Below are 23,910 nucleotides of genomic sequence, written 5' to 3' on the forward strand. Positions count from 1 at the left end.
GGCCCTCCCATGGCCCAAGATGGCTCAGGCATTCATTGGGCCAGTGGCCCAAACCACACACATTCCAGGTTCCATTTTTAAAAAGGAATACTCAGTTGCCACAGCAGCACCCTTCTCTGAATCCAAATTAACTGCTAGTATAAAGCAGGGTAAATCCTTTTACTTGTCCTTTAGGATGGTGAGATTAGGTCGCTCACCTTGCCTTAGGAAGACAAGATCAATATTTTGCAAGGGAATGGCATGGGGTGTGGTGGAGGGGCTGGGTGATACAGCCACTTGGCAGGTACAGCCATGAAAAATTAAAAAGTAGCACAAAAATGTTTACCTCATCAGGTTTTTTACAGTAGTCAGACATACCCTGTCCACAGGGTCGTTCTAACCATTTTTTTCCTTATTCCACCTCCACATCTAACCAAATAACTCATGTATGTACAGACATACACATATCACGTTGCTGCAACCAAAACGAGGCTGACATAGTTCAGACACAACGCCAAACTATCCCTCGGTGGATACATGGACAAGCCTTGTGCTCACGCTGTCATCTCTCTTCCCCTCATGCATCCGGGGTCAATCAGTGGCTTCCACTTTCACCCACACCACAAGCTGTCATTCCAGCCAAGCCAGTAAGCCATCATTTTGCACTTGCCCTTCAAACAAGGATCAAACTGTGGTTGGGAAATGAGTACAAACTATAGTTTGCAGTTTGGATTTAGTGACAAACTATGGTTTACACTGATGAGGAAGCCATTAACTGACTCTGTGCATGCAAGGGAAAGAGGAAGGACATGCATGAGCATAGGGTTTATTCACAATGCACTGTATGGTGCTATGTGTGAACCATATCCCTGACCTTTCCCTGGACTAGGGAATGCCTAACTAAACTATGTGTTGGTCCAAAGGAAATTCCCAAAACAAAATCCATGTGATACTCTTTATCATGACCAACCGAAAGGGCACAAGACAATGTGCAAGCTTTCCAGTTCTCCAGAATTCCTCATCAATGTTTAAAAAGGGGAAGAGCAAATAGTTGTTCCAGGCCATGATCTTGAGGCCATTGGTCTGCTCCTATTGGGCAGTCATGCAGGGTGGAGTTAGTATGAGACATCCTCAGCTTTAGGGAAGAAGTAAGAGCAGTGACAGTATCCACTGTGAATTTTAAAAAGGATAGCTCTAGCTAGCATCAGAGCATGAACTTTATCTATCCATCTATCGAGATAGATAGATAGATAGATAGATAGATAGATAGATAGATAGATAGATAGATAGATAGATAGATAGATAGATAAAGTTCGTGCTCTGATGCACTTGAAGAGTCAAAATAAAGTTCTGTGCTTTCAGAGAACAACCAAGAACAACCAAGAGCAATAATAGTATCCTCTGTGCATTTTAAAAAGGATAGCTAGCTAGACAGACAGACAGACAGACCAGCTAACTATCTAGACAGACAGACAAACAGATAAAATTCATGCTGTGATGCACTTGAAGAATCAAAGTTCTGTGCTTTCACAGAGAACAACCAAGAACAGATATGTAGTATAACCACTTGAGGATTAGAGCCAACCTTGTTAGATGCATGAAGTGTTTTTCTCATTTGGCAGATATATATATATATCCACACACACACTACACACATGGATGCAACACACACACACAAAAGTACACAGTGGTGCCTTAACGCGATGAATGGGATAGTGCAGTGGATCTGTGATACATCTATGCTTTCCCCTGAAAGGCTTTTCATTCCTCTTTTGCAGTGCCAATATCTTTAAAAAAAAAAATGTTTTCAAACAAGTTCCTGAGCCACTAACAGGTCTTTTATTTTCTCTCTCTCCCCTTTTGAATGAAATTCCTGCCAGCTCTCAAGGAGGGAGAGGGAATGAGGAGAAAGTTACTTCTAACTCCTCCCCTATGAGTCTCTAACTCTCTGCCCTGCCCAGCCCAGCCCGTGTGAAACCCAATAACCACGATCATTCAACAATGCCTTCCCTTCACTGGCTGCATCCTTTCTGCACCAAGGAAGAGCACCGGAGAGTGAGAGGGGGTTGTCTTTAAGGAGCCGGCTCGCTTTCCCCCAAAGACCAGAGGCAGGCAGAACTGGGGAAGAAGGCTCTCTCCACACAGCATGCTTGCTACAGTTGGACGGAGGATGGCCAAGCCATCCCCCTGGTGGCTTTTCCTGTCTTTCTCTGCCACTCTCCAGGTGGTGTCTATGGAGCAAGGTGCTGTGCCTGCCTGCCCGCCCCAGTGCCACTGCGAGGAAGATGGCATCATGCTGTCAGTGGACTGCTCGGAGTTGGCTCTCACTTCTGTCCCAGGCAGCTTGAGCTCCTTCACAGCCTACCTGTAAGTACACCCCCAGTCTTATCCTTTGCTTTGCTTTCTCCAGGGAGACAGAGCGAGTGAGAGGGAAGCGTGGGTTTGCCTGGCCAGCTGGCATTAGGGTGCCACATCTTGCTAAAAAAGAAAAAAAGAAGAAAAGTTTTCCACTTACAAATTAGAACTAAGAACAACTTTTTAATAGGAGGCAGCTATTATGACAGGACCTCGGGAGCCAACTTGTGTTTTTTTTTCTTTCTTTCCCAGCACCCCACACACACATGCACTCCCCTTGTGGTCCTCTGGAAAGCCTGTTTATATTGTGATGTTCTGCATGCTTTAGTTCTTGATTGCTACGGATCAGAGGAGACAGAGCTTGTTTGCTGGACTGATTCTGATTGTTTGGGAGCATAATGGAGTATTTATACTGAGTAATTACTGCAAACTGCTATGGGATCCCCTCTTTTCAAACATTTCAAGAGGCAGTGATAACTCAGGGCTTTGCCGGCTCAGGGAATGTCCGGATCCAGTTTGTTCCCAGTGACTTGGAAAGTTAAGTGAACTTTGGGAAACATTTTCCAGCTCTGCCAGCTACAACAAACCTGAAAGGTTACAGGAAAGAGGTTTGACATTTGGCTTTCAAGCAGCACCAATTATGTGTTGGTCTCAATGTGCCCCCCCCCCCCCACACACACACCAGTTGTTTGCTAGGAGCTTATTTATCAGGGACTAAGGAACAGCTTGGAAAGTCTGGGGAGCCCCTCAGGAGCGGAGCTTTTTCTTTGAATGGGAGAAAAGACACTTTGTATATTTATTCACCAAAGGTTTAGAAAACACAAAACTTTGCTGGACAGAACTTGATTCATGAAGGTAATGCTGAAAGTCTTAGAAGGGCTGCCCATGAGACTCTGGTTATCAAAAGAGTTTGCTTATTCCCACTGGGTAGCACTATGCCAGGCAGCATTTCCTAGTGCTTACAGCAGATAACTTAGTGAAAGAACTGGCTTTGAGTCTTGACTCTTTAGGGGAAGTTTACGCAGAAGAAGAAGAGTTGGTTTTTATATGCTGACTTTCTCTGCAACTTAACGAAGAAACAAACCAGCTTACAATCACCTTCCCTTCCCCTCCCCACAACAGACACCCTGTGGGGCTGAGAGAGTGTGACTAGCCCAAGGTCACCCAGCTGGCTTCATGTGGAGGAGTAGGGGAAACAAATCCAGTTCACCAGATTAGCCTCCTCCGCTCATGTGGAGGAGTGGGGAATCAAACCCGGTTCTCCCAATCAGACTCCACCGCTCCAAACCACCGCTTTTAACCACTACACCATGCTGGCTCTCACCACCCATGTGTCTCCCCAAAGTGGGGTACTCCCCAAAGTGGGGTACTGATATCCTTAGAGGGAGGATACATTTCCCCCCCCTCCACAGCCTCCTCACCCCAGAGGTTGTACCAAGTTTCTTTTCCCCTGTCCCCAAGGTCTTTACCCTCCTCAGTGCCGTCTTTTTGCCTGTCTCAGTGGGAGATCACTTTGTGCTGTAATGCTGTGTTGACCCCCCTGGAAAGAGTCAGGGAGGAAAGATACAATTTCAGAAGGATGCTTTCATAGCTGATGGGGAAGCGTGACACACAAGGAGTCTGCTGGAATAAGCCATACACACCCATGGTACCCTGAGGATATTGGCCCCACAGAGTGCGTCTTAGAAGTAGGAACATTACATCCAAAGATGTGCCACAAACTAGTTTGACTGAATCATAACTTGAGCTCAGGAACTGAAGCTTTCCAAGGAGGGGAACACTCAGTTGTGTGTGATCGGCTTTAGGGACCGTCTGCTGCTGCTTGAAAAGGACTGTCAGGGGCCCCAAGCTGCCTCGCAATCTCTCCTTTCCATAGAGCCCTGGAAAAATCCTTGCCCTAGACATGACCAAGGACAGCCCTAGACATATGGGTCCTCTGGTCAGAATCCAGATTGCCACACTCACCCTTCCATCCCCTTATTTCTCAACTGATTATGCGGCTGGTTTCCTTGGGATGCCACACAAGTAGACATGGTGACAGGAGGGTGTGAGGAGGAGGAGAAGAAGAAGAAAAGTTGGTTTTTATATGCCGACTTTCTCTACCACTTAAAGGAGACTCAAACCAGCTTACAATCACCTTCCCTTCCCCTCCCCACAACAGACACCCTGTGGGGTAGGTGGGGCTGAGAGAGTGTGACTAGCCCAAGGTCACCCAGCTGGCTTCATGTGTAGGAGTGGGGAAACAAATCCAGTTCACCAGATTAGTATCAGCCCGCCGCTCATATGGAGGAGAGGGGAATCAAACCCAATTCTCCAGATCAGACTCCACTGCTCCAAACCACCGCTCTTAGCCAATACACCACACTCTTAACCACTACACCACACTGACAGTAATGATGGTTAGTGGTGGCACCCCTTGGAAAACCAGGAACAAATGTCCTGTTTGTCCAGTGCTTGGGCTATCGCTGCTGGGTTTGGGACATGGAACCATAGGACTGGAAGCCCCCAGAAGGTCATCACAACCAACCCCCAGATGGAATATCCCAGATGTGTGCTCCCCACAGGTGAACCTGCACAATCCAGACTACGGAGAACGGGAATGTAGAAGGGGCACCAAGTAAGCATCTGGGGACGCTTGGTTTTGCCAGTGTGCACAAGCTCAGAGTTAGGCATGCTGTACCATGCAGAAAGAAAAACACAGATCTGGAATCTTGTGGGTCAAGATCTCCTTGGGGGCAATGTAGAGTGGGGGGAAGCAATAGGACGGTTAAGCACCCTTTTAGTCCATTCTTGTTTTTCTCCTCCTGAAACAGCTTTCCATTTAAAAAAATGTTGCTAGGGCACTTTTGTGCATTAGCATGTAATGTGTAGCTTGCCTCTTAATAATCTCATGGTTTGGTAACAGTTCTAGCAAGACTGCCAGATCCCACACAACATATTCCTGACTTGTTCTTCTGTCTGTTGGAAATTGTCCCAGAAATCCCCACGTCTCGTTTTGACAGTGAGATGCACTGGAGGACAGGCAGGACTTTAAGAGGTACACTGCAACAGAAAGACTTCTCTAGTTGACCAAGAGGCGGCTTTCAAATCATTATTAGGATTACACTATGGGTGGTACTTGTAAGATACACTTCAGGCTTCACGTCCCATTTCGGCACATTTTTTTCACTAACTTCGATTGATCCAAATTGTACCCTTCTCTCATTCTGAACAAGCCCATTTCAAAGAGTCAGAGGATGGATTGCGCAAAGTCAGTTTAATTCTGCTTTTCCAGCAAGCTTCCCTCCTCCAAACGGTAACCTAGTTTGGACATGTGGTGGCGCCATTGACAGCTTTTTGTGGAAGCCATCCCTGCATTGCAAACTTTCCCATTGTAAGGAAGGCATCCCGGTCCACGCAGGCACAAATCTGACAAGAGGTTTGTGTTCCTACATGATGCTGTCCCTGGTTATTTCTGTGGTACTGGGCCAGCATTTCAGAGCCAACACTTCCAAAATGCTCTGCTTCCCAAATGCAGTGAATGTGCTCAGTGGGGCTGAAAGCCTGACCTGCATTAATAGCAAGACTCCTGACAGCTGACAAATTGGGAAGGAAGAATATTGGAGATGGATGGAGCAGTCACTGCACAATACAAGAATACAATGTAATGGCTTGGATCCACTGGAGGTTTTCTGTAGGTGCTATGGTCTTTGTGCAAGTGAAAGTATGAGAAAACTCCAAGCCAGCCTCTTGAGCAAAGTTAAATTTAGTATAACCCAAACCCATTTCCCACTTACACAAGATGTTGTGCAAAGCAATTTCTGGACACGATAAGATTTAGGGAGGAAGACACACAGGACATTACACATGAGGAAGTGTGCTAAGTCCATTTACACTTCTGCCCATACATTGTTGAATCCAAGCCAGCAGTATGAAGGGTAGCCAGCTATGCACTCCTTACATTGGTAGTGGGAGGGGGCACTGAGACCTGCAATTGCTCTTCCATACCTTGTGTTTAAGCCTGAAAACAGGAGTTCAAACTCAGACCCAAAAACTGATCTTCAACTGCACCTGATGCCATTTTCTTGATCTCCCCTCACATATGGGATGGGTTTTTCACTCCTGTGCAATTCCAAAAGGAATTCAGTTCACTAGTGGTTCTTAAATAATTTTGCAAATGGCTTCAAGATTCTGCATTGGTTGCTGAAATTTCACAACCTGGCTTCAGATCTAAAGACGATGTGCCAATGTTTATTGCCGTCACGCTTCTTCTCTCAAATAAGAATGCTGGTGCAAGTAGCACAGCCCAGTGCCTTACCCAAAGATAAGTCTGTAGCTCTTGGCTTGCTTCGCCCTTTTCTTCTGCTGTCCAGAACTAAGTTGAGGAACATACTGGGATGGAACAATAACAAGAATTTGGCACAAGAAATCAAGGGGAAGCTGCAATCTCTTTCACCCGCTTGGGTTGTGGAGTAGTCATGGCATAGCCAAGAGCCAAATCCACATCATTCATAGGGAGGGGCAGAAATATTATTGCCACGTTCAAATGATAGTTCCTTCATCAGCTGGTGTTAACATGCAGACGGAAGGGCAACATGCTAGGGGTTGGCACAGCAATGTAATTATGAGAGTTCATTTCTACTGTCCACCACCTTATTGGGGAGGAAGAGCTTCAGAAGACCTTTGGGTTTTCAGGGAGTACCAATTCAGAAATAGGTGCCTCCATCATAGGAAGATGCTTGGTTTGAAACCTCCCAACATTTTGTAATCTCCCCCAATAGCAGCCATTTTGTGATTGCTCCCACTTGCCATGGAAGGTAACTTTGTGGTGGTGACCTCTACATTTCCATAAAATTCCAAAATTGCCCACAGGTTCAGCAAGGTTGAGGACTACAGTTCCCAGCTCTGGGTTGGGAAATACCAGGAGATTTTGGGGGTGGAGTCTGAGGAGGGTGGGGTTTGGAGAGGGGAGGGACTTCAATGCCATAGAGTCCAATTGCCAAAGTGGCCATTTTCTCCGGGGGAACTGGTTTCTACTGCCTGGAGATCAGCTGTAATAGCAGGAGATCTCCAGCCACCACCTGGAGGTTGGCAACCTTACTGAGGGCCCCTCATTTACTGTATGAGCTATACCTACTCATGCTCATTGTTTGTTTAGTTTCAGTCAGTTTGCAAATTCTTATAGAAAAGGGGACCAAGATTTTAGCAAAATGAGTCCTTTTAGTTTTTGCATTAAGACTACAGCTTTGTGCGCACTTACTAAGGCATAAATCCCATGAGTGGGACATGTCCAAGTAAACTTTGTGTTTTGTCACAAGGTATCTATGTCTATTTACAGCACTGTCATGTATTTATTTATATGTCTAGCATCACTGTCGTGTATTGCCTTTCACCTAGAACAGGAAGACAAGTCCTCGACCTGAGGAGTTCTTAGTCTAAAATGTGGCTCAAGGGAGATAGCAAAGGAAGGGGAGAGCCAGAATAGTCTTGGGGGAAGGGAAGCAAGTTAAGGCTTAGCTCCAGTGGCTTTTGCCAAAAGCTTCACGGGAAAGGTAGGGCTTGAGGAGGGAACTGAAGGAAGAGGTGGCATCACATAGGTGGCCTGGGAGGCAATTCCAGGCCCAAGAGGAAGCAAAAGGAAAAGGGTGGGGACATTTGAGGGAGCCGCTCAGATGGCTGAAGGCAATGCAGCAAGAGAAGCAAAGGTGAAGCGTTCCTACAGCCGACATTGCTGTGATGCAGGCTTCTTTTAGTCCATCTGCAAATGGAGCAAACCTCCTCCAAGTGTCATTAAGGGATTCTCTGGACAGCCCCTCAAACCATTCCCACACAGCATTTTATTTTTGCCCCGTGCAATGCTCCCTCAAGCCCTTTCCTCGAAGGCAATGTTGGGTTCTGCCCTGCCATTAAACCCATTAAAAATACCCACTCACATGAGCACAAAAGCATGAGACAAGGTGAGCATGCCTCCTCCAAACATCTTTCCTTTCGAATCGGTCAAAGGATCTCCAAGCCATTACTGAGATGTGGAGGTTATACTCCACATTTCCCCCTCTCTTGCCACTGCCACAGCCTTTTTAGCAACAGATGCTCAGCTTGGCTCTGTACATTTTTCTACGGGGAAGTAAGCCCCATTGACTTCAGGGAAATTTACAGCCAAGTAAGTATGCATAGATGAGCACAGATGCATGCCCTTAAATCTGTCCAGGCTTGTAGCCACAAATATTATGGCAAGAGGGGCCTAAGATACACTGAGGGGGTATCATAAGTCAGCTTGAAACAGTAACAAACCAAATGTGTCCAAGATGCTTAAACTTACAGCCCCGAACAGAATTACACCCTTCAAAGCCAGTTGATTTCAATAGACTTTGAAAGGTGTAATTCTGCGTAAGACTGCATTGTTACTTGAAATGGAACTGGGTGTTAAGTGTCAGGTGCCCAACAGAGTTTTAGGATGGCCACAAAGGTCATCGGCCTTTTAGGATGACCACAAAGGTCATCGACCGGCCAGGGCCGGTGCTACCATTAGGCAATTGTTCAAGACTTTCTATTCCTTGGCTCCACCATCAACCAAAAGGGAGACTGCAGCCAAGAAATCAGAAGGACATTTAGACTGGGAACGGCAGCCATGAAGGAGCTAGAAAATATCTTGAAGTATAAGGATGTGTCACTGGCCACCAAGACTAGATTAATTCATGCCATCGTATTCCCTATTACTATGCATGGGTGTGAAAGTTGGACAGTGAAGAAAGCTGATAGGAAGAAAATAGATTCCTTTGAAATGTGGTGTTGGAGGAGAGGGTTACGGATTCCGTGGACTGCCAAAAAAACAAATCAGTGGGTTATAGATCAAATCAAGCCTGCACTGACCCTAGAAGCTAAAATGACTAAACTGAGGCTGTCGTATTTTGGTCACGTCATGAGACGACAAGAGTCACTGGAAAAGACAGTCATGCTAGGAAAAGTTGAGGGCATCAGGAAAAGAGGAAGACCCAACAAGAGATGGATTGACTCAATAAAGGAAGCCACAGCCTTCAGTTTGCAAGATCTGAGCAGGACTGTTAAGGATAGGACATTTTGGAGGACTTTCATTCATAGGGTCGCCATGAGTCGGAAGCGACTTGATGGCACTTAACACACACACACACAAAGGATGGGCTGATACAGCCATGTTAATTTCTTTTTGATTGTGTATGTTGCTGTTATCATCGGTTTTGGTGTGCCTCATTTATATGGCTGTTGATTATTTTTAACATACAAAAATACACAATTGAAACACAAATGTTGGAATAAAATTTATCTAGACAAATTTGCTGTGAGGAAAGAGAAACCAGTGTGAAAATAAAAGACTTCAGAGTCATTTCGTTTAAGGGAGAAACAAAATTCGATGGGGGATATTTAAACCCCATCCAGCAGTTTAGGAAATTTGATCTCATCCCTATCACTAACAGGTATTCCATCCAACACTGAAAGGTTATATAATCCAAGGTTGCATTATCTGACTGGATACTTTTATATTAATAAATATATGGTGGCAAAATCATCAGTGGAAGTAAGAATGTTTCATCCAATTCAGCTGCAGGAGAGACAATAATGCAGGAGTGGAAAACTGGATTCTAAATTCCGTAATTAATGGAGTGTCTAAGAAAAATTCAAGTTCTCATTTAATCAGGAGGAAAGGGGCAGGACCAGAGATTAACGTGGTACTGGGTCATATCATTCAGTCTGTACAATGCTGTATGGTTTCCTTGGGAACTTTATCTCGTGTTTTCCTAGTGATTTCTTAATTTTTAACATTCTTCAAAAAGTTAGCATTGATACAGGAGTGAAATGATATGAAGCCACAAAGTTTACAAACTTCAAACACAAAATATATAAAAATGCACTTTTTGTGAAGCTAACATAGACATTTTAAAACAAATGGTAACATGGTATACCACCAGGGCCGGTGCTACCATTAGGCAAACTAGGCGGTCGCCTAGGGCGCAGACCTCAGAGGGGCGCAGAACTGGCCTGAGGGTGACAGTTTTTAAACAAATTAGTTTCTTGAAAGAAATGCAACTGACATTTTTAAAAAAAAAAATATTTTAAGATACGTACCACAACAATGTTATGGAACAGAATTAACTATGACATCTTATAAAACATTTTGTGCTTTTATTTTTTCTACAAGACATCTGTTTTTTCAAAATTGGTTAGCGATGGGAGGGGGGAGACAAGTAGTTAGCAAAAAAGACTGGCACCGGCCCTGTATACCACTAGCTATCCATGAAAAAGTCATTTCCTTATCATTGTACTGTGAGCTCTTTTTAAAATTTAACGTGTGCACCTATATTCTTCCTTCAAGAGATGCTGCAGGGCGTAAATGCTGGAAGGGGTACGTAGATTAAGATTCAAAACTGTGGGGGCGGGGGAAAGGACTTTGCTATTAATTATGAAACTCTCTGCCAATATTTATTCAGGGGGCTAGAGCAACTGCCCTATGAGGAGTGGTTGAAATGCTTAGGGCTGTTTAGCTTGGAAAGAAGGCAGTAAGGGGAGACATGATAGAGGTCTATAAAATTATGCCGGGAGAAGCTTTTCTCACTCTCTCACATAGAATGCGGGGTCATCTGCTGAAGCTGGAGGGTGAGAGATTCAAAACAGATAAAAGGAAATATTTCTTCACACAATGCATAGTTAAACTGTGGAATTCCCTGCCCCAGGATGTGGTGATGGCTGCCAACTTGGAAGGCTTTAAGGGGAGTGGACATATTCATGGAGGATAGGCTATGCATGGCTACTAGTTAAAATTAATACTAGTCATGATGCATACCCATTCTCTCCAGTATCAGAGGAGCATGCCTATTATATTAGGTGCGGTGGAACACAGGCAGAATAATGCTGCTGCAATTGTCTTGTTTGGGGGCTTCCTAGAGGCAACTGGTTGGCCACTGTGTGAACAGACTGCTGGACTTGATGGACCTTGGTCTGATCCAGCATGGCTTTTCTTACGTTTTTATATTCTTAATGGCCGCCAGGACAGATGGCTTTATAAGCGATTAAATAGCCTCATGGAGGAGAGCTCATCAGTGGCAACTAGCCATTATACGTAAAGAGAATCTTCACATCCAGAAGAAGAAAGCCTCAGAATACCAGTGCTAGGATGCAAAATCCGGGGTAGGCCTTGGTCTCTATGTTCTGTTTCTGACTGTTCAGGGCAGTTGGTCGACCACAGTGAGACAGGATGCTGGACTAGGTAGACCTCTGCTCCAGCAGGGCACTTCTTATGTTCTTACACAATCGGTGTTTTAAGTACTAAAATGAAAAGATTCCAGAGTTACACCTCCTTGTAAGTCACTTCTTCTAGTCTAGAAACTCATTCTGTAATACTAGGTAGATACATGTGTGTGGTTACTGTTCAGCAAAAGAAAAACATTCTGCCCATAAGAAGAGCCCTGCTGGATCAGATCAGTGGTCCATCTGGTTCAGCATCCTGTCTACCACTTTACTGGTTTGCACTCTTGGCCTTTTTAACTGTTTAGCTCTAATCCCAGGTTTAGAGGGAGGTGAATGCAGGAGTTTGACAGAGGCTGTTCCACGGGTAGACTTCCCCTGGCATGCGTGCCAAACAGCAGCACACTGTACCGTTTTGCTCAGCCCACAAGGCTGGTTCTGTTCCCAATAGGGTTGCCAGCTCCCAGGTAGCAGCAGGAGATCTGCTAATTCAACTGATCTCCAGCCGATAGAGATCAGATCACCTGGAGAAAAATGACCACTTTGTCAATTGAACTCTATGGCATTGAAGTCCCTCCCCTTCCCAAACCCCACCCTCTTCAGGCTCCACCCCCAAAATCTCCTGCCAGTTGAGAAGAGGGACCTGGTAACCCTAATTCCCAAGAAACCAGGTGGGGCCTGGAAATCTGCTGGAATCACAATGATCTCCAGACTACGGAGATCGGTTCTCCTGGAGAAAATGGCTGCTCTGGAGGGTGGACTCTGTGGCATCACTTCCTTGCTGAGCTGCCTTTCCTACCCAAACCCTGCCTCCAAATCTCCAGCCACTTCCCACCCTGGAGGTGCAGCTGCCAGCTGGGCAGGAGGTAAGCCCTTGAGGGGCTGGTAGTACGGCTGGGCCTCAGTTCATCCCAGTGTGACTGGCCAAGAACAACTCTCATCTAGGGTTGCCTTTGCCACTGGCAGGAGGTTTTTGGGATGGAGCCTGAGGAGGGCGGGGTTTGGGGAGGGGAGGGACTTCAATGCCATAGAGTTCAATTGCCAAAGTGGTCATTTTTCTCCAGGTGATCTGATCTCTATCGGCTGGAGATCAGTTGAATTAGCAGGAGATCTCCTGCTACTACCTGGCAGATGGCAACCCTATTGGGAACAGAACCAGCCTTGTTCCACCAGCCAGGTTGTTTCTGGCATCACATGTAAATGTTCAAAACTCTACGTTGGTAGCACACTTAGGCCAGTAAATTGCGCATAGGGGAACATAAGTCAAGGATCAGGGTGAAAGTGCTTGATGCCCTGTTAACTTCTCATTTTATTAATAATAATAAACACAATGAAAATGATTTGCATTTTTTTGTAATATGGGTCTATGGGGCAATTCTTTTGATCTTGATAATATACAAAAAAATCTGTTAAGGCAAGAGATGCGCTTCATTTACTTATTTAAATCATATTCCCCATTTGGGTTAAATAATGAAACAGATCTTTCTTGTTTTTTATAAAAATAGGTTTTTTACAAAATAAGTTCACTTTCTAAGGAACAACAGCTGTGGGGCATTAACTAGCTTGACATTCCCACTGAAACAGATAAATTACTTACACCTGTAGCCTAGATCCAAGCACTTGACAGTAGAACAGCCATACGGGTGCAATGTAAGATGAACATAGAGAAAGAATCTTTCCTCTTCTTCTCTTAGGTATAGTATTGTTGTTTTGATTTATTGTTAAGTTCATGATCATTTTGTATTAATTTAATGAGACACATGCTTTGAAAACTAGAATGTTTATTGTGATTTATAGGAGCTTTGACTCTAGCGAGAACGAATGACTGATGAAGCTGCCCTGGTGAGCGGTGAAAACGCTTTAGACATCCAGACCGCGTTCCGTACGTTCGCTCATTCTGCAAAGAAAGATTTATATACAAAAAAAGACTTTCTTATCATAGCGACCTTCTGTACGTTCGCTCATTCTGCAAACAAAAAAGACTTTCCTACCATAGAGTTAATACTTATCTTGCAACCTTGCTGCTTTGTCGAATCTTGTGGTGTCATTACAGCTACGGTTTGTAGTTTTGTATGTTGTAGTATTTCATAGTTATAAGTTTCATTTTGGTCACTTTGTATGATTTTCACTTTGTCACTAATAGAATTTTGATATAGTAAGTTTCAGAGCTTGGTATTATTTCTTTGCACAGCTTGTCTAGTTAATACCAGTGCATCTTTTGCTTAGTACCTGGAGGTTGCCAACCCTACCCTCATCCCCCTTCCCTTTTGTTTGCCAGCACACCGGCATCTGCACAGGTAGATACTGCATTTTTTAGCACCTGGGCCAATAACTACTGATGAGGAAATGACATTCTGCAGATACTTAAAGGCACACATTCATTCACACAGGCAAGTTGCAGTAAAGTGGTTTGGAATGAATGATTGAAAATAAGTATCAGGCTCAGTCAAGCTGGGTGCTTGTTTCTGTCTTCCTGTCCCCCTTTCCAAGGTCCAACCTCATATAGCTTAATGGGTTTGTTTTAATTACAGTATGGATAATATCCGTAACCATATTATATGGCTTGTAAAATTACACAAAGATACTGTATATGGAGTGCTTTCAAGACTCAGAATTTATTTTTATAAATATAGCTATTAGTACTATAGTAGTAGTAACAATAACAATAATGATAAACCATGTAAAACCATGGTAGATAAAGATAAAGTTATAGTGGTGGAAAGTGTCATCGAGTTGACTTACAGTGACCCAGTAGGGCTTTCAATTCAAGAGACATTCAGAGGTGGTTTGCCATTGCCTACCTCTGTGCAGCAACCCTGAACTTTCCTGGTTGTCTCCCATCCAAATACTAACCAGGGATGACCCTGCTTAGCTTCCAAGAGCTCACAAGTTTGGTCTACCTCAAGCCATTCAGGTCAGGCCATAAATGTTGCTGGGCCATTCCTGTTCCTAAATGGAAGACAGCGTGTTACCGAGATGAAATCATTTAAAAATTTTGCCCGGTAGAAAAGAAATTCCTTCTCTTGGAAGGAATTAACATTTGTAACCAAATGCCAAAGGCTGATGTGTGTGTGTGACTGTTAAGTGCTGTCAAGTCGCTTCTGACTCAGGTGACCCTATGAATCAATATCCTCCAAGATGTCCTATCTTTGACAGCCGTGCTCAGATAGGTTGATAGAGGCAGCAAAAGGAATTAAGAAGTTCTAATTTTGATTGCTTCCACATGTTTTGCTTTGGCTTAACATCCAAACAGGAGCAGGGTGTTTTTTTGTTTTTTGTTTTGGCCCGTCCACAAGGTCATCCCCTAGTCATCCTTTGTCCAGATTTCCACTTGCTTTGCTTCAGGTTTTCTGGTGCGTTCAAAGTGTAATTGTCATGGCATGTGGACAGTATCACTATAGTGATATAGCAATTTATCTTTTTAAAAAACCTCACAGAAGCCCTCTGGTGGTATGGGGGCGAGCCAGGGAAAGCATGCAGAAAACTACCATATGGATGTTCACTTGGTGCTGTGAATTCCTCTGTATTTGCTGCGGCAATGACAGCTGCGCAGAGAATCATCACCTTTGTAGATGTAACCTGGGAAGGCCAGGGCAGTCAGTGTCTCTCCTGCAACTGGGAATGGCTTTCTGACCAATTCTTTGCTCAGCTCATGCACAAACCATGTCCGGCGGCTCCCTAGTCCTTTCCCCCTTTTGGAGCAGAAACGTGTGCATCTGCCCAGGGCACTACAAGGACTGAGCTCAAGCCCTCAGATCTGCGCGGGAGGAGCTCTAATCGGCAATTATAGGAATTTAAGACTTGCTTTGAAAAGTTCTTTATTCTGGCAGGTCTTGGGATGCCAACGGGTGAATTGAAAGGGGCATAAAGGCAGCTTCTAAGGCCCTATCATGCACGTAGCTTTCCCTGATTCACCTGCTTTGGGGGTTCAAGGAGCAGCTAAAAAGAATGTTTAGTCTTTCCTACCCCTTCTGTCCACCGGATCCTATTTCAAACGAGTAAAGTGAAGCAAGCAATTGGCTCTCTCATTCAAACATAAATACCAATTTCAAAGCAAGTGGGTTGGAGACAGCGTGAAGCTCAGGACAATTCCGAGTTCATTGCTTTTGGCTGACCTGGAAACAACCTTCCAGTAGGACGCAGTGGTACATCCCACAAGTGGCTCCCAACCATGCTTATTGAACGACATCCCCCAGATGATACAGTTTCAGACGCAGCATTAAAGCCTCGCTAGATCTGATGGCTGTGTGATCTGTGCGTAGGAATGAAGTTCATGCCAAACAAACAGGGGAGGCGGGAAGCAGAGAAGCTATAAAGTGGGAAGAAACTGCCAAATCCTTCCCTGCCTGCATAATTCAGCAGGAACTGCCGTCCCCAACCACTTTTCCTCCGGAGGGATTTACTTCCAGCCTTGATGTCTTGCCACAAGAAAAGCATCTCTGCTTCTTCCTGCACCCAACCTCTCCTACCTGTAGTCCATTGCTGGGGCTCCTGATATGGGCCACAGGGCTTAACACCTACTCCATTTTCCTGACCTCAGCCAGCAGCCCAGTTACTAGTTACCCCACTGGGAGACATATACAGGCCCTGTTCACAGATATCGCCTGGCGTGATATCTGGTTTGACCCTAATTAGATCATTTAACTGATAATCCCAGGGACTGAACCTGGAACTCTCTGCATACAGAGTCAAGAAATCTACCTACCTACCTACCTATTTATTGAATGTCCAAAACAGTGTCCTTTATACCACACACTGAATGTGCATATTTAATGAAGAAATATTCATTCTCATATATGCAACTTCAGAGAAGCTAGAGGCTACCATGGACAAACATCAGGAGAAACCCAGCAAGGCAGCATAAAGAAAAATGAGAGTGTTATAAACTGCCTGCCTACATTGAGAAGCCTTTTGGAAGAGAAGGACAATGCAACGTCTCTTTGCAACAAACACACTTGTTGGGGGAGGCAGAAGCACCCACAAAGTAGACAGGTCAGCTCCTTCTGTCTGCTTTCTTTTCTGCTTTCCCCCCTGCCTTTGGTGCTTGTCAACTTTTTCATAATTACTTGTCATAGCTAATATGTTCTCAGTGAATATGCCAAATCCTTTCAACAGCCAGCTCTGAATGGAGCCATCACCACATCTTGTGATAGTGAATTCCATTATATATTCCGTTATGTATTTTGTGAAGAATACATTTTGTTGGCCAGTCTTGAATTTGTTAGGTGGCGGTGAAGGTTTCAGAATGGGAAGGGTTCAAATCTTCTGGTGAGAAGCCTCAGAAATGACATTCTACACCCCCCCCCCCAATCTAATCTACCTCACAAGGCTTCTTTGAGGACGTGACACTACTATGAAAGGTGTCCGAAACATGACAGAAAGGTGAAATACAAACATAGAATCAGAGGTCCCAGATTTTTTTCCTCCTCATCGTAATAAAACACAGGGGCCTTAAACAGGGCATTACACAGGAAAGCCTTGTCTTCAGAGGAAAGTATACCACCCCCCTCCTCCCACCTTCATCCCAGATCTTTTTTGTAGCCGACTAAACTCTGCTTGAAGGGAGAGCATTTTTCAAATGAAAGGAGCCGCTATGGGGGGGGGAGTGAGTCAGACACACCTGTAGGTGTGGGAGCTGTTCCTGGAACCTCCTGGCTCCCGGCAGGAGCAGCCGCAGGTCCCACTACAAAGGGACCCCGGGGAGACTAAATAGTTTCCAACTGAGAATGTCCCCCCAGGGCGGGCAATTAATAACATTCCCCCACGTTCAAAGGAAAGGCGAGGCTCAGGCGAGGCAGCATCTTGTCAGGGCCCGGCCTGCTGCAAAAGAGAACTGCATGGGAGTGAAAACAGAAAGGAAATACCTCCTGTTGACTAAGGTAGGTGTGTGTTTGACGGAGGCAAAAAAGAGCGAAAAGGGGAGAGAGGAATGGGAGTAGGTGGATGAAGCTGGAATCAGGGCGATTCTTCTTATGAGCCCCGGGCTCTGCCACAGGGCTGCAGCACGTCCATTGGTTCATCATCTCTCCATTTATGTCTATGGATTGTTCGTAGTTTGGGAACTGTGCTCATAACTAGTAGCAAAGTATGGAGGGATTTGCGCCATTTAAAAAAATGGGGAAAAAATTATACTGGCCCAAAATTAGTAATTCTGTGTAGAGATAGTAAAACAATACTTTGATTAGGGCTGTACAGAAATCACAAACTGTAAGCTTTTGTGAATGAGAGGAAAAGAGAGAAAGGGAGAGAGAGAGAGAGAGAGAGAGAGAGAGAGAGAGAGAGAGAGAGAGAGAGAGAGAGAGAGAGAGAGAGAGATGTTACTGGCCATGAGCTCCAGTGAACAGTTCCTAAGTCTTTAGAAAAAGGCATTTAGCAGATTTATTTATGAAATCTACACTAATGGCTACTAAACTTACACAGCATTGCATTTTTAAATGGTTCATCATGCCCAGCAACCTTTCTCTCTTGTTGGCTCACTAATATGTGATTTTGATTCCAATAACGATGCTGTTTTTTTACTATTTCCATGTATTTATGTATTTAATTCACCTTTCTCCCCAATGGGGACCCAAAGTGGCTTACAATGTTCTCCTCTCCTGACTAGCCCAAGGTCACCCAGTAAGCTTCCATGAGTGGGCATTCAAACCCAGGTCTCCCAGATACTAGTCTGACAAACAGATTTTTCTGTTTGACCAATCAGGCCTTCCTTCCATTTCAAAAATAAGTGGTTAGAAAAAGACTCAGCTGCCCATTTCTACACATTAAACTTGTATTAAAAGGACATGACATTTTTCTCTAGCCAGTTGGCAACCCTGTTAACTGAAGATACCAAGGATTGAACCTGGAGCCTTCTGTATGTAAAGGAGATGCTCAGCCATTGAGCTCAATCCCAGGGGGATTTGCAGCGGTTTCACAGCCGGTTTGCATCACTGCAAATTTTTGGTTATTCATGGCTGCTCCAATTTTTTTCGGATTGAGCAATAAAAGCTGCATTATAACCGGGGCAAGTCAAACCACTTTTGCACCGTTCTTTCCTGTTGCTGCGCAGTTTTTGGCTCGGAGCTCCATGAAAAAAACTGCCTTTGTTCCTTGGTTTGGAACAATTGTCCCTGCCCATGCCGGCTAATTTCTCCTCCCCCAAGAACGGCGATTGGCTGGGGGAGTTTCATGCTAGGACAAGAATACCCCCCTTTTGCTGCCTGCTGCCTGCCTAGAGTCCTGGCACTTCTCTCCCTTCATCCCGGAGGCTGGCAGGCGGGCAGGAGGCACGTCTTCCCCACCCCTCGCCTGGGATGGGCCTTGGAGCTGGGCCCACACCTGGGGATGTCGGATGGACGGCTCCAGGGGGAGACCGGCGGGGCCACGCCATGTGCGCCTCGCATGCTGGGGGTGGTGGTGGTGGCAGCTCGGTCTAGGGCAGCTGGACCCGTTGGGGGGTTGTTCAAGGGAAGGGGCTGTTGGCCCCTCTACTCCAACGGGGAGGGGGAATTTTTGAGAATTCGGATGGGAAAAATGTGCATCCTGAGAGCGGAAAACCCAAGGCAAAACTCCCTCCCATCACTCTTCTGAAGAGGGGCGGCCAGTCTGCTCTGGGTCTCCTTTTTCTCTCTCGATGCACTGGGGCCGGATCAGGGCCGGCGCACAAGCCAGGGGCCTTTTTTCCTCTTCCCCCCCCCCCGCCATGCACACTTGCTGGATCGGGGCCGGCGCGCAAGCCAGGAGCCCTCCTCTCTCTCACAATGCACTGTGGCCGGATCACGGCCGGCGTGCAAACCAGGGGCCTTCTTTCCTCCCCCCCCCATGCACACTGGCTGGATCTAGGCCGGCGCGCAAGCCAGGAGCCCTCCTCTCTCTCACGATGCACTGTGGCCGGAGCGAGGGTGGAAGAAAAATGGAGGCGACCAGAGGGACTGGTGCTTGTTTTTTGCGCTGGGGCTGGTGAACCGCACGAGGTAATCTGCTGGGCGGAGTTGGGGTGGAGCTGGGGGCAGGCATAAGCAATGAGCCTGTTGGAAGGGGAGGCCTCCTGCAAAAGGGACAAACCAAACTGTTGTCAAATACAGCGTGCTTTGTTCCCATGAAAAACCAAAACTACATCGAGATTGACATGGATAAATCGCGGCCATGAAAAAAACATTTAAATTGTTTGTTTGTTTTGGTCCATGGCAAAAGAGAAGCAAAATCTACCGTGAAAAATGCCCCCCAGTGTATGCTGACAAAGTATGACAACCCCAACATAGTTTTTACCTCCTCACGCTTTTTGATTCTACTTCTCCTACCCATGTCCGCAAAGCAGTTCATGACCGGTAAGTGAACCGAGTTGTGGACTTGTGGGGTATAATTACAGAAGACAGGTCAATGGAGGAGACTTGTGGTACTGCTCTCCTAGGGCAATAAACACTAGCTAGGCCTCGGTGCTAGAGCATCCCCCCCAGTGCAATGCTGGAACTTCCGCATCAACTGGAAGTGACATAATCACTTACATGACACCAATTGCTCCCCCTCACTTCCCCCGGCCTGCTTCCGTCCACCTACCATCTGAGAATCAGCAGGGCAACAGAAGCAATTGGAATAGCAGTAGGATTCCAAATTGCCCTGTTATGGCGGGCAATCGCCCACCATAACCCGGCAATTGGGAATCCTACTGCTATTTTCACACATTAAACCTCTGTTAAAGGGACAGGACATTTTTCTCCACGCCAGTTGTCAGGCATACCAGTTAAAATGATCAGGTAGTACATGATGTGAAAGGCTGCTACCTAAGACCCTGGAGAGCCCTTGCCAGCCAGAACAGACAGTACTGACCTTGGTAGACCCAAGGTTCTGACCCAGTATAAGGAAGCTTCATGTGTGTATCCTGGCTATTTTCCTTCTAGGCTAAAGCTGTTTATCATTCAGATTTAGTAGTTCCCTCAATGCAAAAGTATACTAGGTCTTTCTGTCTCTCTCTGTTATCCTGTGGCAGCTATTCTCAAACACTCTTTTTAAAATAATGACTGAAACAGGCTGCTGGGTCCACTTTTCAAACCACAGCAGGGTTTGTTTGTTTTTAATGCCTGTATGGTATGAGACATTTGGCACTTGGGTTCTGATACCAGAGTGAAAAATACAGGATGCATTGGTTAGTCCCCAATGAAAAAGGAGAGCTCAGTAATTTCTGCTTTTTGGAACCTCTTATGCTGGGTCTAGTCAGCAGTGGTGTGTCCCGGGTTATTAGCTAACATCTAGAGATAAAGGCTAGTAATATGAAGGAAAGTGGAAGGGGCCTGGTATGTTTAACTTAGAGAAAAGAAAGATTGGGAGTATCTTATCAGTATGCTAGTACTCAAAGGACTTCTAAAGAAGAATTGTTCAGTGTCTGTACTGAGGACAGATCTACTGAGGGCAGGACAAGAAGATGCGGTTTTAAATTGTAGGAGAAACAGTTCATATATCAGGGTGATTCATTCTATCACCAAGATCAATTCAAGTCTGAAATTAAGCCTGGGTAGAGTTGAAATGTAACAGCTACTCTTGCTTTTTTTTAAAAAATGAAAGGAATCACAGGGATAGTAACTAGACATGCAAAAAGAAATCAGGTAATATGTGGACTATCAAAACAAACAAACAAGGACCTAGGAGACCAACCAACCAACCATAGTGGCTTGATGTGAGCAATTACAGACCAAACTGCACAGGCAATGTGCAAAAGAAGAATTGGACAAAAATGCTAAAAGTTTTGCCTGAGGGCAGATGGTTCTAAGGAAGAGACCATCATGGGTCTCCAGAAAAGGATTTCCTTTGCTTCCTTCCTCCCAACTTTCAAAGGTATACATACAGAAGATGCTCAGTTACACTAGGGATGCTGCTACTATCCCTCAGTGGCACCTTGACAGACTGCCCTGGGAACTGAGGAAGATGAGAGTCACCAGAATTTTGTATTCATAGTCCTCCCCTCTCTCACCAGCCCTGCTTTTCAGAAGGTAATAAAGCTCTGCTTGTAAAGATTTTGCTATATTATGGCAAAAAAGCAGCCTGATTAACCCTCTCTCAGCAGAGCTTGGCACCTAAGTAGGGTTGGCCATTGTTAGTACTTGGATGGGAGAACCACCAAGAAAATTGGGGTTGCTGTATCCTTTCCTTTTATTTCAGGCTCATCTGACCAAAGGTCTTCAGCACAACATACATAGGATAAAATAATCTTAACATTGTGGGATGTTAAAATATACAACAGCAATAACTTTAAATTCTTAAGAATGCTTAAAACACTTTACAATTAAGATAAAAATAACATTAAATGGATTACTTTACAGGCATAACAATATCTATAATAATACAATACAATACAATAATAATATCACTACTTAACAAATAATTTAGCTTTGTCGTGCCATTAAGGAAACTATTATTACCAGGTATTCCATGACACATCTGGTTATTTCTGGGTCAGCATCACCCAACAGAATGGGACCACCCAAGAGTCAACAAGAAGATGATATCTTAATAGAATGGGAGCAATCCAAATGGCCCTGGGTGCTATATAGAGGAAGGCAATGGCAAACCATCTCTTGCATTGAAAGTTCTACGGGATTGCCATAAGTTGGCTGCAACTTGATGGTAGTTAACACACATGCACATAATAATTATTATTATTAATGTTAAAGAATGTCATAGATCAGGTGCAGTAGAGAACTGGCTTGCTTTGTTCTTGAAGGAAAAGTAGCAGATACATATCCGAGTTGCCTGTAGCCTCCTGGTTCCCATTTGCCAGTTTTCATTTTCCAAGAATGGGTGGATCCAGGATATTACAGCTGACATCTCAATTTGTGTCACTGATCATATCCTTCCCTCAGTCCAGAAGCCGGGCATCCTTAGAACTGAGAAGATGGTAATTAACTTTGGCTTTCTCTCCTAATAATCATTCAGTGGGGCATGCGGCACTACAAAGACTTTGCCACTCAATCTAAATACATTTCCCTTTGTGTTGTTCATCATTCAGATCTTATTAGTACCAGAAGACTTAAGTTAAAACAGGCACCGGGCATGGCTGTGACCCAGTTATGACAGCATCAGTGTTGATTGAGTCAGACTCCACAGCCATTGCAAAACCTTGGAGGGGCTAAGCTCAGGTTTCACCCCAGCACCCAGATTGGACTGTCCTTCCCAGAATAGCTCAGATTTCATCTTTGCTTTAATTATCCTAAGCTTGGTGTGTGAAACTTTGATGGCATTTAGGATGTTTGTTTATAGGCAGTCCGGGGGCAAGGCAAAATCAACATGAGTCTCCATAGTGACTTCCTTGGGCTTTGAGTTGGGTTCCAGAGTAGCGTCTTGCCTGAAGGCTGGGGAAGGGAAGCACTGAAAAGAGGCCTTGCCTAGATTTGGTCACCTTGTCAAATAGGAAATTAGGGTTGCCAACCTCCAGGTAGTAGCTGGAGTTCTCCTGCTGTTACAACTGATCTCAAACCAATAGGGATCAGTTCCCTTGGAGAAAATGGCCGCTTTGGCAATTTGGACTCTATGGCATTGAAGTCCCTCCCCTCCCCAAACCCCACCTTCCTCCGGCTCTGCCCCAAAAACCTCTTGCCGGTGGTGAAGAGGGACCTGGCAATAATGTTTTGCCCCTCCAAAATAATGTTGTAAGTTTTGCCCCTCTTAAGTAATGTTGCTGTGTATTGTTGGAGGCTGCTATACAGATGTGGCGACCTTTCAGCAATAAACAGAGAAACGTGTCAAAGAATAAACTTTCCCCAGCTTTGGCTGGTTAGCCAGCTGTGGCCTGTCCTGGGCAGAAAAGATCTGGCCACTGTGGTGCATGATGCCATGGTTACATCTAGATAAGATTACTGCAATGCGCTCTATGTGGGGCTGCCCTTGAAATGTGATCAGAAACTTCAGTTGATGCAGCCAGGATATTAACTGGAGTGGGCTGTAGGGATCATCTCACTCCAGTCTTGGTCCATCTACACTGGTTCCCAATTTGTTTCTGAGCACAATTCATGGTGCTGGTGCTGACCAGTATGGTATAGTGGTTAAGAGCAGTGGTTTGGAGCTGGGGACTCTAATATGGAGAACCAGGTTTGATTCCCCACTCCTCCACATGAGCAGCGGACACTAATCTGGTGAACTGGGTTGGTTTCCCCACTCCTACACATGAAGCCTACTGGGTGACCTTGGGCTAGTCACAGCTGTCCTACAGCTGTCTCAGCCCCATCTACCTCACAGGGTGTGGGGGATGGGGAGGGAAAGTGATTGTAAGCTAGTTTGATTCTTCCTTAAGTGGCAGAGAAAGTCGGCATATAAAAACCAACTCCTCCTCCTCCTCCTCTTCTTCTTCTTCGCCTAGGGTTGCCAACCTCCAAGTTTCTGGCACAGGTTTATCTTTGTTTGTATAACCTCCAG

At 45.2% G+C, this 23,910-nt stretch overlaps 1 protein-coding gene across 4 annotated transcripts in view; it reads left to right on the top strand.

Annotated features, from left to right (window-relative positions):
- Positions 1 to 1,977: 1,977 nt before the first annotated feature.
- LGR6 (leucine rich repeat containing G protein-coupled receptor 6) overlaps positions 1,978 to 23,910 on the top strand; it is a 154,462-nt gene continuing 132,529 nt past the window's right edge. For all 4 annotated transcript variants that reach the window (XM_056844187.1, XM_056844189.1, XM_056844190.1 and 1 more), the window contains exon 1: positions 1,978 to 2,346. In XM_056844187.1, coding sequence (XP_056700165.1) covers positions 2,126 to 2,346 — 221 coding nt within the window. In that variant the 5' untranslated portion in view covers positions 1,978 to 2,125. The remainder of the gene's footprint in view (positions 2,347 to 23,910) is intronic.

The sequence above is a fragment of the Euleptes europaea genome, chromosome 2, assembly GCF_029931775.1.
Source record: "Euleptes europaea isolate rEulEur1 chromosome 2, rEulEur1.hap1, whole genome shotgun sequence".
Lineage (NCBI taxonomy): Eukaryota > Metazoa > Chordata > Lepidosauria > Squamata > Sphaerodactylidae > Euleptes > Euleptes europaea.